The sequence below is a fragment of the Lepidochelys olivacea genome (assembly GCF_965140295.1).
Source record: "Lepidochelys olivacea isolate rLepOli2 genome assembly, chromosome: 10".
Classification (NCBI taxonomy): Eukaryota; Metazoa; Chordata; order Testudines; family Cheloniidae; genus Lepidochelys; species Lepidochelys olivacea.
Genome location: NC_140420.1, coordinates 34,178,230 through 34,193,456, shown reverse-complemented (window position 1 = coordinate 34,193,456; position 15,227 = coordinate 34,178,230). Strand labels below are relative to the sequence as shown.

The window sequence follows — 15,227 nt, the reverse complement described above, 5'->3', positions numbered from 1 at the left end:
CATGGCCCACCATACAATTTCCATAATCATATGTGGCCCTCGGGCCAAAAAGTTTCCCCACCCCTGCACTAGAAACAGGGTTTCCGTGTGCCCCTGGCTCAGTGTGATGGGGGTGGACACTTTCGACTGCTCCCACCATCTCAGAGATGTATCTGCCCTTCCACTCCCTGGCCAGGTCCATCAGTGGCCTTAGGTCAGTGTCTGCTGGGGAGGAAGAGTCAGACAACATGGGCGGAGATCTGCTAGGACGTGTGAAAGCTGCCGTGCGAGGAGACCCGCTGCTGAGCCCCCGAGAGTCAGTGTGAGCTGGCTGTACCTGACTGGACCCCTGTATGCCCAGCTTTCCCTGGGGGCGAGGGGCAGCCTAAAGAGCCCAGCAGTTTAGCAGGGCAAGAAGGCTGCCGGTTTCACTTGGGGGCTGCAGTGACGCATTTTCTGCCCAGCCATTTGGAAGGCCCCAGCTGCCTGTTCTCAGCCACTCCTGTGCAGCCCCGAAGGCGAGGCACAGATGGGCTCTTGGGACCAGACTGAGCCCGGGGAGCTCAGGAACCAGATCTCACCATTTCTAAGAGGGTTTTGCCAAACTAGAGTGTAGGAGCAAAGGGAATGGCTGAGCCCAGGAGGCTGTAACCGCTGTGCTGCTGGCCTGTCACCACCTGCCTGGGCCCGTCAGACTGGGGAGGGCAGCAGCCTGCATGGCTTCTGGGGGCTCCCCGGTAAACTCCAGGGTTCAGCCGCCCTGAGATGCGTGGAGCATTTCCTGGGTGCAGCATTGTTCCACAAACCCCTCCAGCCAGGTGAGCTCTGGCAGCCGCTGATCACAACAGCTGTCAGACCCGTGCTCCTTCCACTCCTGATCATAGTAACTACCAGGCCACCCGGGGGGCGGCAGGCGGCATGTTCCCAAAGCGGCACGATCCTGCAGCTCTCGGGGATGGCAGCCCCCACCCTGTGTGGGTTTAGCTGTACCAAGTCCTGAGATCTGGCTGGGAGAGCCCTGCCCCGGGGGAACTGACCAGAGGGACTAACCCTGCCTGAGCCCAGCTGGCATAGTAGATTTTCCCTTTCCTAAGGGCTGTCGGTACCACAATGACACACACGCACAGCCTTTATAGCACTGCCCTCTGTGCTGCTTTGCATAAGCCCTTCTCGGCTCCCTGGCCCTGCGGGGCAGGTGTGCTGGGCACTCAGCTGGCCCACACATGACTCTGATGTTCCCTCACTCGCTCCTCATTGCCCCGGGCTGGCTGCACAGAGAGATGGACACTCCTGAGAACATTGAGGTTCATCCCAAACCCTAAGCCTGACCTGGCTGCCTCCTGTGGGGCCCCTTCTGGCACATGGGGGGGAGATGTCCATATCAGAGGGCTCAGTGGTTCCCAAACTGGGGGCTGCAGCATCCTGGCTCCCCCTCTCTGTTTCGGTAGCACCTGCAGGCCTTGTTGCGCTGGGCGCTGGCCAGATCTGGGAGGAGGCAGGAGCTTGTGGGCCAGCTAGACACCAAGGGAGAAGGGAAATGGATGGCCATTTGTCCAAGATCTCCCAGCAGCTCTGGACTCAAACCCAGCTCTTCCCATCCCCACACCAGAGCCCTGCCCTGCCCACTGCCTGTCATCGCCAGCAGATCCTGTGCAACCCCTCGCCTGTTCCCAGCCCAGGCCGTGCCCGTCGCTGGCACCTAAAGGTGCAGGTACCAGTGGGAGGCTGAGGTGCTCACAGGGGTGGTGTCCCTAGGCCGTGCTGAGCAGGGTGGAGCCACCGAAAAGCAATCACAGGCCGACACATCCAAGGAAACTTGTCAATTCACTTTATTGTTTTCTTAATAAACTTCCTCTCCTCCGGAGGCCGAGAGGGGCAGTCGTGAGCGTCTCGCTTTGTTTCTTTAGTTAAACGCTATGCTAACAGCAATGGAGCCGAGAGGAGAAAGAACGTACACTACCAGAGAAAGGCACTTAGAGACGGGTAAAATACCGAGAGCCTGGAATGTGCGACGACGACCGAAAAACAAAACGTATACCGGCCCGGGCAGGCCTAGTCTATCACAAAGCACATGCTGTGCTACTGTTAACCCTTTGAGTGGCATGCTGCTCACCCAGCCTGGGGCAAGAGGGCAGGGGCTTCTCAGCAGCCCCAGAGCTGGCAAGCATGATGCCAGGTCCCCCCAAGAGTTGGCTCTGGGGGGGGCTGGCTCCCTGCCAGACTTGGGCTGGGGTGCTGTAACATCCAGACCCTGAGAGCCCCTCCCTCCAGCAGCTGCACTGGAGCTTTTGAGGTGGAGGATGTGGCCAGTGAGGGGGTCGAGAGCCCTGGCTAGGGGGGGTCTCCTGGTTGGAGGGTGGCAGCAGAGCAGGGGTCCTGCTGAGGGCAGGGGAGAGGTACGCAGGACCCCCTTGTGTACCAGGAGCAGCAGAAAAGACAACAAGACTCCTCCTGCAAGGGAGGAGTAGTCCGGGGGGCCCCTTGGGGCGAGCACTGAGCAATCCCTCTGCGGGGGAGGGAGCGTCCGAGGGGCAAGCGTGGGGAGGGGGAGAGACCAGGAGACCTGGGCATGAGTGGTGGCTGCTTGGAGATGCCCTGTCCTCAAGAAGTGCCTGAGCCTGCTCCTGTGGGCACAGCCATGCCATGCCCGGGCCTAGCTGTGCCCGAGGAGCCTGGCTCTGGAGCAGCCACTCAAAGTGCTAAACCAGTCTAAAGAATTTATGTAGCTTATATGTTCGTAGGCCAGCCTGGCTGGTCCTGGAGTGTCTAGAATAGCTTACGGTACATACTGCGCTGGTCTCTCCGGGCAGCGCCAGCTAAAGAGATGGGCTGAGCCCACGGGCATCACCCGCAACGGCTCAGTGCAGCTCTGTGGTGCCAGCCAGCCCACCCGCCTTCCGTCATTGGCCACAGCTGAACCTCCAGACCCATGTAATGCAGGGGCCAACCCTGCCTAGATCTGCTGCCTGCTGGGGGCAACCACACCAGGCCCTTGCCAGGCTGGGAGGAGCCCGCTAGGCCGCATGGCATGAGCCCAATCTGCACGTTGCTGTGGCTCTATTCCTTACGGGCAGGTGCCTCCTGGAGACTACAACTCCCAGTAGGCACTGCTTGGGGGGTGCAGTGCCTGCTGGGAGCTGTAGTCTCAGGCCGCAGCCTTGGCCACCCCACATTTAATGCTGTAACTTAGGCTGGCTTGCTGCCCCCTCACTCAGGGCAGGGCCCCAGCAGCTCACCAGCTGTGTCCCCGCACCGAGCAAGGGCTGTGATGCCACGTGGCTGGGAGGGGCAGACACATCAGCCCCCAGTGCTGTGGGGTAGCAGAGCCCCCCCACCAGGCTGCACCATGGGCAGTGAGAGTGGCCCTATGCTGTGTGTAATTAGATTTCTAACCAACGGGATGCATGGGGGGGCAGGAGACCAGCTGGGGGGGGGGGCTAATGCGCCCCAGCAGCTGGCACCCATAACCACAGTTCTCTGATGGGCCAGGCTCTGCCTCCTGCTGCCCCTCCTCAGGACCGGGTGCCCCAGGGGCATCCGGCTGTCACCCAAAGCCGCTTGGTCTCACCCTGGCACTGGGCCTGCTGCTCACCAGGCTGCCCACAGGGCTGGCTGGGGTGTCTCCAACCTGCCCCCCTAGGGCAGCGACAGCAGGGGGCACAGCTAGGCCCATCGAGGGAGCCAGAGAAGAACATGGGACAGCTGGCTGCACCAGCCCATGGGCATTACTCTGTGTGTGGGGGACAGGGCTAGTGGGGGTCCCACCTACTTGCACATGCCGCAGCCCCTGGCCAAGGACGGGCCCAGGGGAGCTCTCAGGGCAACAGCCTGCCCAGGCCACGTGCCCACCGGCAGCCTGGCAGCCACGCCTCGGGGAGGTGGAGCGCGCCAGGGCAGGGCTAGCCAGGGCTCCTGGCAGTCAGACTGGGACTGGACTGGCAGGGGCATGGGCTGGAGCAGGTTGCAGCTGCTGAGCCAGTCACTTGGAGATGGGCAATGGCTCCGTAGGGTGATCTGGCCAAAGGGGAAACCAGTTTGGGGAGCATCAGCAGCAGGCCTTGTGCGGGCGGGGCTCAGCCCCCGGCCTGATGAGACTCAGCTGACCACGAGCCCTTGGCAGCTGGGCAGGTGCAGCGCCAGGCTGTGGCCGGTGACCCCATGGCTCCCTGCAGTGCTGGGGCGGGAGGCTACAGGCATCTGCCCACTCAGGGTGTTAACTGAAGCACTGACCCGGCCCTCGCCTCCCAGTCAGCAGGCCAGGGTGCACAGCCAGGAAGGGGGCTCCCGCCCTGCGCCGCCGGCCAGCCACGCACACTTGCGTTACATGCTAAGGTACTAACAGAGCTGAAGGCAATCTTGCCCCCGCCCCCCTCCCCCAGGTTGGGGAAGGGGCACGGGAGCTGGTGAGCGGCATACTCAGCCAGTATGCGTTGTCGGGGGTGGGGGAGGAGGGTCCGGGGGCAGGGCTCCCCACAGGACTGGGGGTCCGTCTGTCTGTCTCAGTCCAGTCAACCCAGGGCTGAAGGGCGATGGGGCTGCAGTCCAGAAGTTCATCGTGGTCTTGTCTCGCCGGCATCTCCACCGGGCAAGCCCAGCTGCGGCTGAGTGGCACTGCCTCCTCACTGGCGCACGGGCCTGGGGACGGCTGGGTGCATTCGGGGCCCGGCTGACTTGCTCTTGGGGGGTCAGACTGGGCAGGGTGGGAGCTCCATCGGCTTGGGGGTGAGAACGGGAACACCCCGCTCCAGCGGCTCCTGGTGGTCCCATGTGGCTGGGCTGGGCTGGGCTGGGCTGGCCGCTCCCGGGTCAGCGCCGCTTGGCTCCAAGGGTGCTGGCTGTGCTGCAGGCCGGGCTGGCATGGGCACAGGGAGGTGGGTGATGGGAGAGGCCCACTGGCAGGTGTTGGGGTGAGCAAGGCGCTAGAGCCCTTTGCTTGGGAGTTTCTGGAAATGAGCCAGCCTCCCACGGTGTGCGGGAACCGGAGCTGGAGTGGAGGGAGCCCGCTAGCCCAGCCCCATGGCAGTGCCAGTCCTAGGGGGGGGAGGGGGGCGCTTACCCCGAGCCAGAGAGGAAGGTGCCCAGGGCTGCCTGTGTCATGGGGCTCAAGGGTGGGGAATCATACCCGTGTCTGTGGGTTCTGCTGGCACCGTCCTCCCTGCCAGGCCACGTGTGATGGCCAGATAGCGTGGCCAGTGCCAGGGGGCCAGCTCTGCTGCAGGGGCCAGGGGACACGGCCCCCAGGAACTGCAGGCTGGACAGGGGGGTCAATGGGCCCTTCCTCTGGGATCGCTCACACCCAGCCAGCTACCGGGCTGCATGGACGCCATCATCGCCCACACCACCAGCAGAGGGCACAAGGGCATGAGCACCTGGCACTGACTGGGGAGTGGGCATGGGACTGTGTTGGGATCCCAAGGCAGGTGGCTGCGTGGCTCAGGCCTCAGGCAGGGGGCACCTGGTCAGCACCAGGAACAAGGGCCCAATCGGGGACCGGTCAGAGCGAGGGTTGGGTGAGATAAATAAATAACAGCGCCTGCCGCTGCCTGAGGGAGGCAGCCCCCAGGGAGAGATGGGGTGATGGTACACCAGGCCAGCCCTAGGGCCCCGATCCAGCTCCACGGCCCCATTGCCACCAAGGCCACGGCCTGGCTCTGGTCCCTCCGCAGTCGTCCCTTTCCAGCACTTGCTCTGCTGCCACAATCGACCCTGGTGCCCCAGCCTGGCGCCTGCCAGAGCCATGAGCCCACTCCTGCTGTGTCCTGGGCCGGTGTTGGCACCTCGGAGAGCCAGCAAGAGGCTTTAGGGTGTGGCTGGCTCAGGGAGGGGGCAGTTAGCTATCTGGGGGGTCCCATGAAGAGGCCTCTGGAGCGGCCTGCACTGGGCCGGTGATGCGGGCCGGCCGCAGGGCTGGGATGGGGATTATTGCTATTCTCAGAAGAGTCAAACTCTTCTTTCGTGTAGGGTCCAAGCGAGACCCAAGTGGCTGTCGCAGGGGAAGGGGGCGGGAGGTCCGGATTCCCCCCAACCCCACTGGCAGATTCACCCGTCGAGACCCATGCCAAGGTGGCGCCTCGTTTTGCGTCTGGGCTTCGTTCATTCAGTTCACCACGGCCGGCTTCAGCAAGACGGAGCCAGGGGGGATCACCACCCAGCCAGGCGGCAGGGCCTCGGGGCTGCCCATAGAGCTCACGCCGGTGGACAGGTCCAGCACCGCGCCGGGCAGCAGCGGCAGGCTCTCCGGAGCACGCCTGAGCCGGGCCCGCTCAGTCCTGTCGCACGACTCTTTGCGGCTCTCGAGCCCTTGAGCTTTGCCCACTTTGGCCACCCTGGTGTCACCCACCTGGCACTTCTCCATGTCTGTCTTGCCAGCAAGCAGGGACACCACTGGCAGCCCTAGCCCACCGGCACCAAAGGGAGATGCCAGCAAGGGGTTCTTGGCCAAGTTGAGTGGTGCCCCATTGAGGGACAGCAGGGGGCTTGGAAGCCCCGGCAGCGCGGCAGAACCCACGGCGCCACAGGCCAGGGTGCTGAGGTCCAGGGGCCCCGGGGCCAGGGGGATGGGCAAAGAGGCACCCAGGCCAGGCAGTGCGTGTCCACCAAAGAGGGCGGCTGGATTGGGGATGATGAGCTGCGCCCCGTTGACATAAGGCACTTCCGCCGAGGCGACGGGCGTCTTGGGAGGCTGCTGGAGTTTGAGCAGCTCCTGCTGCTCGTGGGACACGAAGTGGCCATGGGCCTTGATGTGCTTGCGCAGCGAGCTGGGGTCCGTGTAGCGCTTGTGGCAGCCGGGCATCTTGCAGTAGTAGGGCTTGTCCACGTAGTGGGTGCGCGTGTGCTTGAAGCGGTCGCTGGAGTTGGAGTAGCGCTTGCTGCAGCCCTCGTAGGGGCACATGTAGGGTTTCTCGCCTGCAGGGGAACACAACAGCCACAGGCTTCTTGACCCAGCATGCCACGGGGCCTCCGCCACCTGGCCACGGGCTGCCACAGGCTGATTTAGTTGGGGTTGGTCCTGCTTTGAGCAGGGGGTTGGACTAGATGCCCTCCTGAGGTCCCTTCCAACCCTGGTATTCTAGGATTCTAACCCAGCGTGCCACAGCACTTCCGCTGCCAGGCCATGGGCTGCCTGACCCGTCATGCCACGGGGCCTCTGCCACCAGGCCATGGGCTGCCTGACCCGTCATGCCACGGAGCCCCTGCCACCAGGCCATGGGCTGCCTGACCCGGCATGCCACGGGGCCCCTGCCACCAGGCCATGGGCTGCCTGACCCGGCATGCCACGGGGCCCCTGCCACCAGGCCATGGGCTGCCTGACCCGGCATGCCACGGGGCCCCTGCCACCAGGCCATGGGCTGCCTGACCCGGCATGCCACGGGGCCTCTGCCACCAGGCCATGGGCTGCCTGACCCGGCATGCCACGGGGCCTCTGCCACCTGGCCATGGGCTGCCTGACCCGGCATGCCACGGGGCCTCTGCCACCAGGCCATGGGCTGCCTGACCCGGCATGCCACGGAGCCTCTGCCACCGGGCCATGGGCTGCCTGACCCGGCATGCCACGGGGCCTCTGCCACCTGGCCATGGGCTGCCTGACCCGGCATGCCACGGGGCCTCTGCCACCAGGTCATGGGCTGCCTGACCCGTCATGCCACGGGGCCTCTGCCACCAGGCCATGGGCTGCCTGACCCGGCATGCCATGGGGCCTCTGCCACCGGGCCATGGGCTGCCTGATGTGGCATGCCAGGGGGCCTCCGCCACCAGGTCATGTGCTCGCACAGGCTGCCTGACCCAGCATGCTACAGGGCCTCCACTGCCAGCCCACAGGCTTCCTGAACCGGCGTGCCAAGGGGCCTCCACCACTGGGCCATGGGCTGGCCAACCCACCATGCCACGGGGCCTCCGCTGCTGGGCCACAGGCTGCCTGACCCAGCATGCCACCAGGCCTCTGCTGCCAGGCCAGAGGCTGCCTGACCTGGTGTGCCAAGGGGCCACCGCCGCCAGGCCATGGGCTGCCTTGACACTGAACTGTGTGCGAGGGGATGACACCCAAGCCCCCCATCCCCGACACTGACCTGTGTGGGAGCGGTTGTGGATTTTAAGATTTTCCAGCCTGGAGAAGCTCTTGTTGCAGGTTGGGCAGCGATGAGGCTTCTCATTGGTGTGGGTGCGAATGTGGATCAGCATCTTGTACCTACCCCAGGGAGAAGGGAACCCAGCTGGGGTGAGCCAGCCCAGCACGGTGCTCCAGGGAGAGGGGGAGCTGGCTGGGGTGAGCCAGCCCGGCAGGATGCTGTGGGGCTGCAGCTGCCATGGGAACCCAGGGAGTTGACAGAACAGCTGCCCTCCTCCCCCCCACGTCACAGGACACACAAATCGCCACAGCTGCCCCGGGGGGGCCAGGAACTGTCCCCAGCTCAGAGAGGACACAGACTTGTCATACCCGGCAATTGGCGCAGAGCCCAGATCTGCTCCTGCCCCCCCACTGAATCCCCATCCTGCCCCATAACCATCCCCACCCAGATCCTCCCATCCCTGCCCCATAACCCTGTAACTGCCCCGCATCAACCCCCCAGTCTCTGCCCTTTAACCACCCAGCCCTGATCTCCCCACCCTGTAACAACACAGCCCGGATCCCCATCCCAACCCATACCCACCCAGCCCCAATCCGCCCCATTCCTGCCCCATAACCTCTCAGCCCCAATCCCACCCCATCCCTTCCCCGTAACCAGCCAGTGTGTCACTAACAGTTGTTGGTGTAACTGACACACATGGTTCGCTGGAAGCTGCAATCTGCCTGAATTTCTCCTTCCTCTTCCCGCCCCTCAGTCTCGAGGTCCCGCGCCGCATCTCCCTCCCTCCCCGCAGCTCGCTGTCCCCGCCTCACCGTCCCCGGCCCCCACCTGGCATTGAAGCCCCGGCCATGGCGTGCGCAGCCCTCCCAATGGCAGCAGTAACCCGCATCCTTCTCTGGCTTGACGTGGAAGTCGTTGACGTGATCCACCAGGTCTTGGAGCAGGTCGAAGAGCTGGTTACACTGCGGGGGGGCAGGGTTGGGTCAGATGGCGGCTGCAGGGGGAGCCCCACTGGGTCTGGCTGGGGGAGGGGTGGCTGCAGGGGGCCCGGCTGGGGGAGGGGTGGGTGTTTTGATGCACGGCAGGAGGGATCAAGTGGGAAGTGGCTCGGGCCCCCCGAGGACTGGCCAGGATGTACCCACCCCGCCCCGTCACTCCCTAGCCCAGACCTACCATAGCTGTGGCCGGCCCCAGAGGCTGTGGGCGCTGGGTCCGGGAAGGTGGCCCATAGAGATCTACCAATGGCCAGGAGGGGCAGTGTCCCAAAGACCTGTCCCATGGCACGCACCATGCAGCCCCCTCTGCCCCACCCCCCCTTCACTGCACAATACGCCCCTCACAACCCACTCTGCCCCACCCCCCTCCACCGCACAGCACGCCCCTCGCAGCCCCACGGCACACCCCTTGAGTCCCCTCTGCCCCATCCCCTCCAGTCCCCTCTGCCCCGCACCTCACCCCTCGCTGCCCCCCTCCGCCCCGCAGCACACTCCTCGCTGCCCCCCTCCACCCTGTGGCACACCCCTCGCTGCCCCCCTCCGCTCCGCGGCACGCCCCTCGCTGCTGCCCTCTGCCACACGGATGCCCCTCGCTGCCCCCCTCCACCCCGCAGCACACTCCTCGCTGCCCCCCTCCACCCTGTGGCACACCCCTCGCTGCCCCCCTCCGCTCCGCGGCACGCCCCTCGCTGCTGCCCTCTGCCACATGGATGCCCCTCGCTGCCCCCCTCTGCCCCGAGGGACACCCTGCACTGCCCCCCCCGGCCCCGCAGCATGCCTCTTGCTGCCCCTCTCCGCCCCACAGCACACCCCTCGCAGCCTCCTCTAGAACACAGATGTCAGGGGATTTACCCTAAACAGGACTGGGACCATGGGTGTAGCCCCCCACCCAGCCCCCTGGGGCCCAGCTGCCCCCCTCACCTTGGCCCAGCGACACACCAGCTGCTGCGGCAGGGGCAGCTCCGGGGAGAGGCGCTTCTCCTTGGGGGGGGTGAGGAAGGCCGAGGCCGGCAGGTGCAGGGCACCGCCCGAGCCCAGGGGCAGGAAGAACTGGAAGGAGCTCGGGAGGCCGTCGATGTAGCGCAGGGACGGGAAATCCTGCAGCGGGAGAACAAAGGTGCTGGGGCAAAGATACCAGCTGGGGCAGGGGACGTGGGGGGGCGGGGGGGCTGGGGTGGGTCAGAGACATTGGCTGGAGCCGGGGGGGTGGAAGTGCCCCACCCTGGGGATCAGGAATGATGTTGCACAGCTGGATCCCAAAGCTCTGCAGTGCGAGGAGCCCCCCCCCTTGCACCCAACCCCCTGCATCCCAGATGGAGCCAGCTCCCCCAGGCTCTGCCACACCACTACCTGTGCACCCCACATGGGCCTGGTGCCCATCCCCAGGCAGGCACAGGCCAGGCGAGCCGCCCTTTCCGCCCCCCTCCCACCGCAGCCCATCCCATTCCCTTCCCCCCTCCACTCCCTTCCCTGGCAGCCCAGCCCCGTTCAGCGGGGCCCAGGGCCGTAGGTCTGGGGCTGCCATGGGCAGAGGGGCAACCATCTGGAAAAGACTCTTCCTGCTGAGCTGGGGGAGGGAGCTGCCGCCGCGGTGCCCCCAGCCCCGTTCCCAGCAGCTCCCCCATCTGCCCCAGCCCCCGCCCCGCCGCAGCACATCACTTACATGAGGGGTGGGGGCCATGGGCAGGTCCCCGCTGCCCTGCCGCTCAGGGGACAGCGAGGTGCTGCCACCGGGGGAGTCCGGGTCGGACGGGGGTGACAGGCTGAGGTCGAGCAGGGGTGTTGAGGAGAAGCGGGCGTCCCGTTTGTCATGGCACTTGGAGGGCAGCAGGAGGCCTGGGGGGCACAAAGCCAGCAGGTGAGCAGTGATTCCCACCCTGAGCACCTTTCCCCACCACTGCAAATGCAGCCACCTCTGGGGCAGGATGCGGCGCCCCCCCGCTTCCTCACTCCCTGTGCCCAGACCCACAGCTCATGGCCTGCCCCAAGGGATCCCAGCACAGCCTGGAGGACCCCAGCCATGTGGGTCCAGCCCCGGGGCAGGTGGCCAGCAGGGGGCAGAGCATGCCCCAAGACTCTTTCACCACTGCATGCAGGTGGCGCCCCCCTGGTGTCCGTATCAGAGGGTGCAGGAAGGCGGTCCCCCCAGGTGGGGCCCTGGACGCCCCTCCCCCTCTCACCAGCTGGCAGGGAGCCAGGCGAGCCGGGGCCCATCGCCGCGGCGCCATCATCCTGGGTCTTGAGCTCGCGGTGCAAGGCCCGGTGCTTGGCACTGCCCAGCGTCCGCTTCTCCCGTGCTGCCCGCAGCTTGGAGATGCTGATCTTGAGGTCAAGGGGCTCGTCCAGGGAATGCATGGTGCCCGGTGTGGCCGCTAGCAGCGTCCTCCGGCAGGGAGCAGACGGCGTCCTCGGGGGCTTGCTCCCCCTGCAGCCCAGGGGCAGGGGCAGGGTGCCCAGGCAACCTACAGGGGAGCAGAGGGGCAGGGGGGTGAATTAGGTCTTGCCGCCCTCTTGGACCCACACACGGCCACCCGTGCACCCACCCTGCACAAAGCCTGTCCCAGTGGCCACAGGATCCGGACGAGGAGCTCCAAAACCTGCCACCAGGAGCCTCCGCCACTTACTGCCAGGAGCCCCCCAAAAACTTGCTGCCAGGAGCCCCCCCTAACCTGCTGCCAGGAACCCCTGCAAAACCTGCCACCAGGCTCCCCCATCCTGCTGCCAAGAACCCCCCAACCGATAGGTGCTGGAACTGGGGGTGCTGCAGCACCCCACAACTTGAAGTGGTTTCCATCAGACACAGGGTTTACAGTTTGGGTCATTAGCTCTCAGCACCCCCACTGTACAAACTGTCCCAGCACCCTGCCCCAACCCGCTGCCAAGAGCCAGAAATCCTGCCACCAGGAGCCCCTCCAACCTGCCACCAGGAGCCCTCCCAAAACTTGCCGCCAGGCCTGCTCTTCACAGGGGGCTGAGAAATGAAAGGGCAGATTCTGGAGAAGGAACAGTTCTATGTACAAAAGTAGGACACTGCAGGCAGGCCTCCGCCCCCTCCCCACCCCCCGCTCTGCTGGTGCGCCTCCCTCTCGGCCTGCAGCCCCCTGCTAGCCCAATCCTGGGGCCCCTTGAATCCCATTTTCACCAGACCTCCAGAGCTGAAAGGCAGGTGCAATAGGTGCCAAGACACTGCCTCTGCCACCCACCCTGACCAGCTTTCTCCCCTGCACAGTGCCCAGTGCCCCCCCACCCCCCATAAGCTCCCCCCACCCCCTGTGGGCAGAGTCCCGGCAGCTTCTCACCACCCTGGCTGCGCTGGAGAGGCCGGGCTCCTGCTCCTCCCCTGGCCTGGCTCAGAACTCAGCCCTACATTTTCCATGGAGCCCCATGCCCGCTCCACTGAGCCGGAGGGGGGTGGGGAGGGGGAAGCGGGTCCTATGATCAGTGAGGAGCCATCAGGCAGGGGCTGGGTTCGCCCAGCCTGCCAGGTGGGGAGGGGAGGACAGGGCCAGAGGCAGCCGGCAGAACTGGCTTAGCTGGTCCAGAGCCGGGCTGCAGCCCCCCCAGCACAGTGACCCGTCTGGAATTACAAGCAGCTGTTTCCCCTCTGCCTGCAGCAGCCACAGCTCAGGAGGCAGTGCCAGGAGTCGCAGGGCTCTGCAGGGTGGGGCCCAGGCCAGGGTGGGGCCCACATACACCAGTCACATGCTGGCCCCTCTGCTTGGTGCGGTTACTCAGGCCTATGCGGTGCCCACAGATGCCAGGGCAATGCCAGGCCCAGTGTGGAGGGGATCTGGGCAAGCATCTGCTGATGCCCCTCACTCCCAACCCGCAGCCCCCTGGGGTTGTCAGGTGCTTTGAGATCCTCGGCGGAGCCATGCTGCAGGAGGCAAAGCTCTGACAGCTGGGGCAGGAGCCTGCCCTTGGCCTTGCTGCTCCTGCCATCCAGGGGAAGATTACAACACATCATGGAGCCTGCAAACGTGGAGCTCAGCCTGCTCTGGGGGGACAAACTCCCACAGCCTAGGGCTCTGGGCAGGGAAGGCCAGGGAGTCTGAACCAGGCCTGTGCTGACCATGTGGGGAGCCCAGAGCTGGGCTAGCCGGGGACTGCAGGCGCTTTCCCATCACCACCAGCCCGAAGCTGCTGGAGCCAGGAGGGGATTCAGCTAGGCAGGCTTGGGGGGCAGCAGGGGGCCAGAGAGCGGAGGGGAGAGGGTGCCTGGGGCCAGGCAATGTGGGAGGAAGCCTGGGGCTGGGGAGCATGGGGGGAGGGGCTGCACAGGACCAGATAGTGGGGAGGGCAGCATGGGACTGGGGAGTATGGGGGGCACAGGGCTGCAGAGTGTATGGGAGGAGGGATCAGGGGGTCAGAGAGCAGGGGGGCAGCAGGGGGCTGGGCAGCCTGGGAGGCAGCCTGGGGCCAGAGAATGGGGGTGGGGGAGGGCTGCACAGGACCAGGTAGTAGGGGGGCAGCATGGGGCTGGGGAGTGGGAGGGGGGGCAGCACAGGACTAGGGAGTGTGTGGGCAGCATGGGGCCAGGTACACTGCTAGGTTGAAGGGTTGCGGGGGGTTAGGGGTGGGGGATGGGCAGACCCAGACCTGGGGGGCACCGTCCCCAGCACGAGGTTCCCATGCACGAGAGACGCCCACTCCACAGCCAGCCCCACTCTGCCCCCTGCCTGCCAGCCCCAGCCCACACCAGAGCCAGCCCAGAGCTGCTCAGCTCAGGCCAGGCTGGCCCTGCTGGGCACCATGAGGTTTGTGCCGAGCCTAGGCGCCCCAGAGCCTGGCTGGGGTCTGGCAGCCAGTGCCCCAAGGCCCTGCGCCCCTTCCCACTTGGCAGCTTTGGCTCAGCCCAGGCCCAGCCAGCAGACCGAGCCCCCCCCCCCCCCCCGATCCTCAACAGCCCCCAAAGGGCTGCTGGGCTCTCCCTGCTCCTGGCTGGGGGCGCCCCGCTGCAGTGGGCAGGGACACCCTTCCCCCCCGCGCCATCCAGCCAGCCTGTGGCCCCCTGTCTGGCTGCGCTGGGCACAGGGAAGGGGGCGGAAGGAAGTAAATATTTATCTCCCGCAGTTAAGAGCCTGGGAAGGCTCCAGCTGCATTCACGGCCTCCCTCCTTGGACTGCCCTGCCCTGCCCGGGGGCCTCTCCCTGGGGCCTCTCCCTGGGGCAGGGGAGGGGATCTGGCGGGCCGCCAGCCGTCTGCTAGCTGGTTCCTTGTGAACCCGGCCAGGCAGGCCCTGTGCTGCCATCCTGGGATCCTCCGTGGACACCAGGCCTGGCTCACTTCCTGCCTGCTTCCTGCCGGGGCACCTTGCCCTGGCCCGCCCACGCACTTCACCCCCGCCCCGTGACTCAGTTTCGCCACCTGGCCATGGGGACAGTGATGAGGAGGGGGCAGTGCTCCGAGGGCCCCCAGCACCCCACACAGCCTGATCCCAGAGGTGCCTATGCTGCAGTGAGACCCCAGGCAGCTCCATGGCTGGCCCCGCCCAGGCCTCGGGCAGCTCAGGCAGGGTGCTGGGTACTTTTCCTTGGCAAGGGAGGGACATCACCCATCTGGTGCCCACCACCTGTGAGAGCAGGGGCATCACGGGCAGGTGCCCATCACCCAGCCCAGGGGCTTCTCGTCCTGCCACTGCCTCGACGTCTGCCAACGCCAGCAGATCCGAGAGCGAGACGCCCAGCCCCCACCCACTTTGCCTCCCTCTGCATGGGATGCGCTCGGCCCTGCAGACCCCTTTCTGGGAGTGAGCGGCCCCACACTCTGCGCTGCCTACAGCAGGACAGCAGGAAATGTGCCAGAGGCCCCCACAGTGCCCGCGCCCAGACTGCTCTAGCCCCACAGTGCCCCACAGTGCCCGCGTCCGGCCCTACCCCAGCCCCACAGTGCCCAACATCCGGACTGCCCTAGCCCCACAGTGCCCGTGCCCGGCCCTGCTCCAGCCCCACAGTGCCCACACCCGGACCGCCCTAGCCCCACAGTGCCCGAACCCGGCCCTGCCCCAGCCCCACAGTGCCAACATCCGGACTGCCCTAGCCCCACAGTGCCCGTGCCCGGCCCTGCTCCAGCCCCACAGTGCCCACACCCGGACCGCCCTAGCTCCACAATGCCCGTACCCGGCCCTGCCCCAGCCCCCTGGTGCCCACAGCCAGCTCCCCTGGCTCTGCAGCAACGCTGCCTCTTC

The 15,227-nt window shown here is 66.0% G+C and overlaps 1 protein-coding gene across 1 annotated transcript in view; it reads right to left on the bottom strand.

The window, feature by feature from the left end:
- Positions 1-1,790: 1,790 nt before the first annotated feature.
- GLIS2 (GLIS family zinc finger 2) overlaps positions 1,791-15,227 on the bottom strand; it is a 33,531-nt gene continuing 20,094 nt past the window's right edge. The window contains exons 2-7 of the mRNA XM_084640413.1: positions 11,221-11,502; positions 10,704-10,876; positions 9,962-10,138; positions 8,874-9,007; positions 8,046-8,164; positions 1,791-6,885 (exon numbers count right to left, since the gene is read on the bottom strand). Of these exons, the coding sequence (XP_084496539.1) occupies positions 6,077-6,885; positions 8,046-8,164; positions 8,874-9,007; positions 9,962-10,138; positions 10,704-10,876; positions 11,221-11,395 (1,587 nt within the window). The 5' untranslated portion in view covers positions 11,396-11,502 and the 3' untranslated portion in view covers positions 1,791-6,076. The remainder of the gene's footprint in view (positions 6,886-8,045; positions 8,165-8,873; positions 9,008-9,961; positions 10,139-10,703; positions 10,877-11,220; positions 11,503-15,227) is intronic.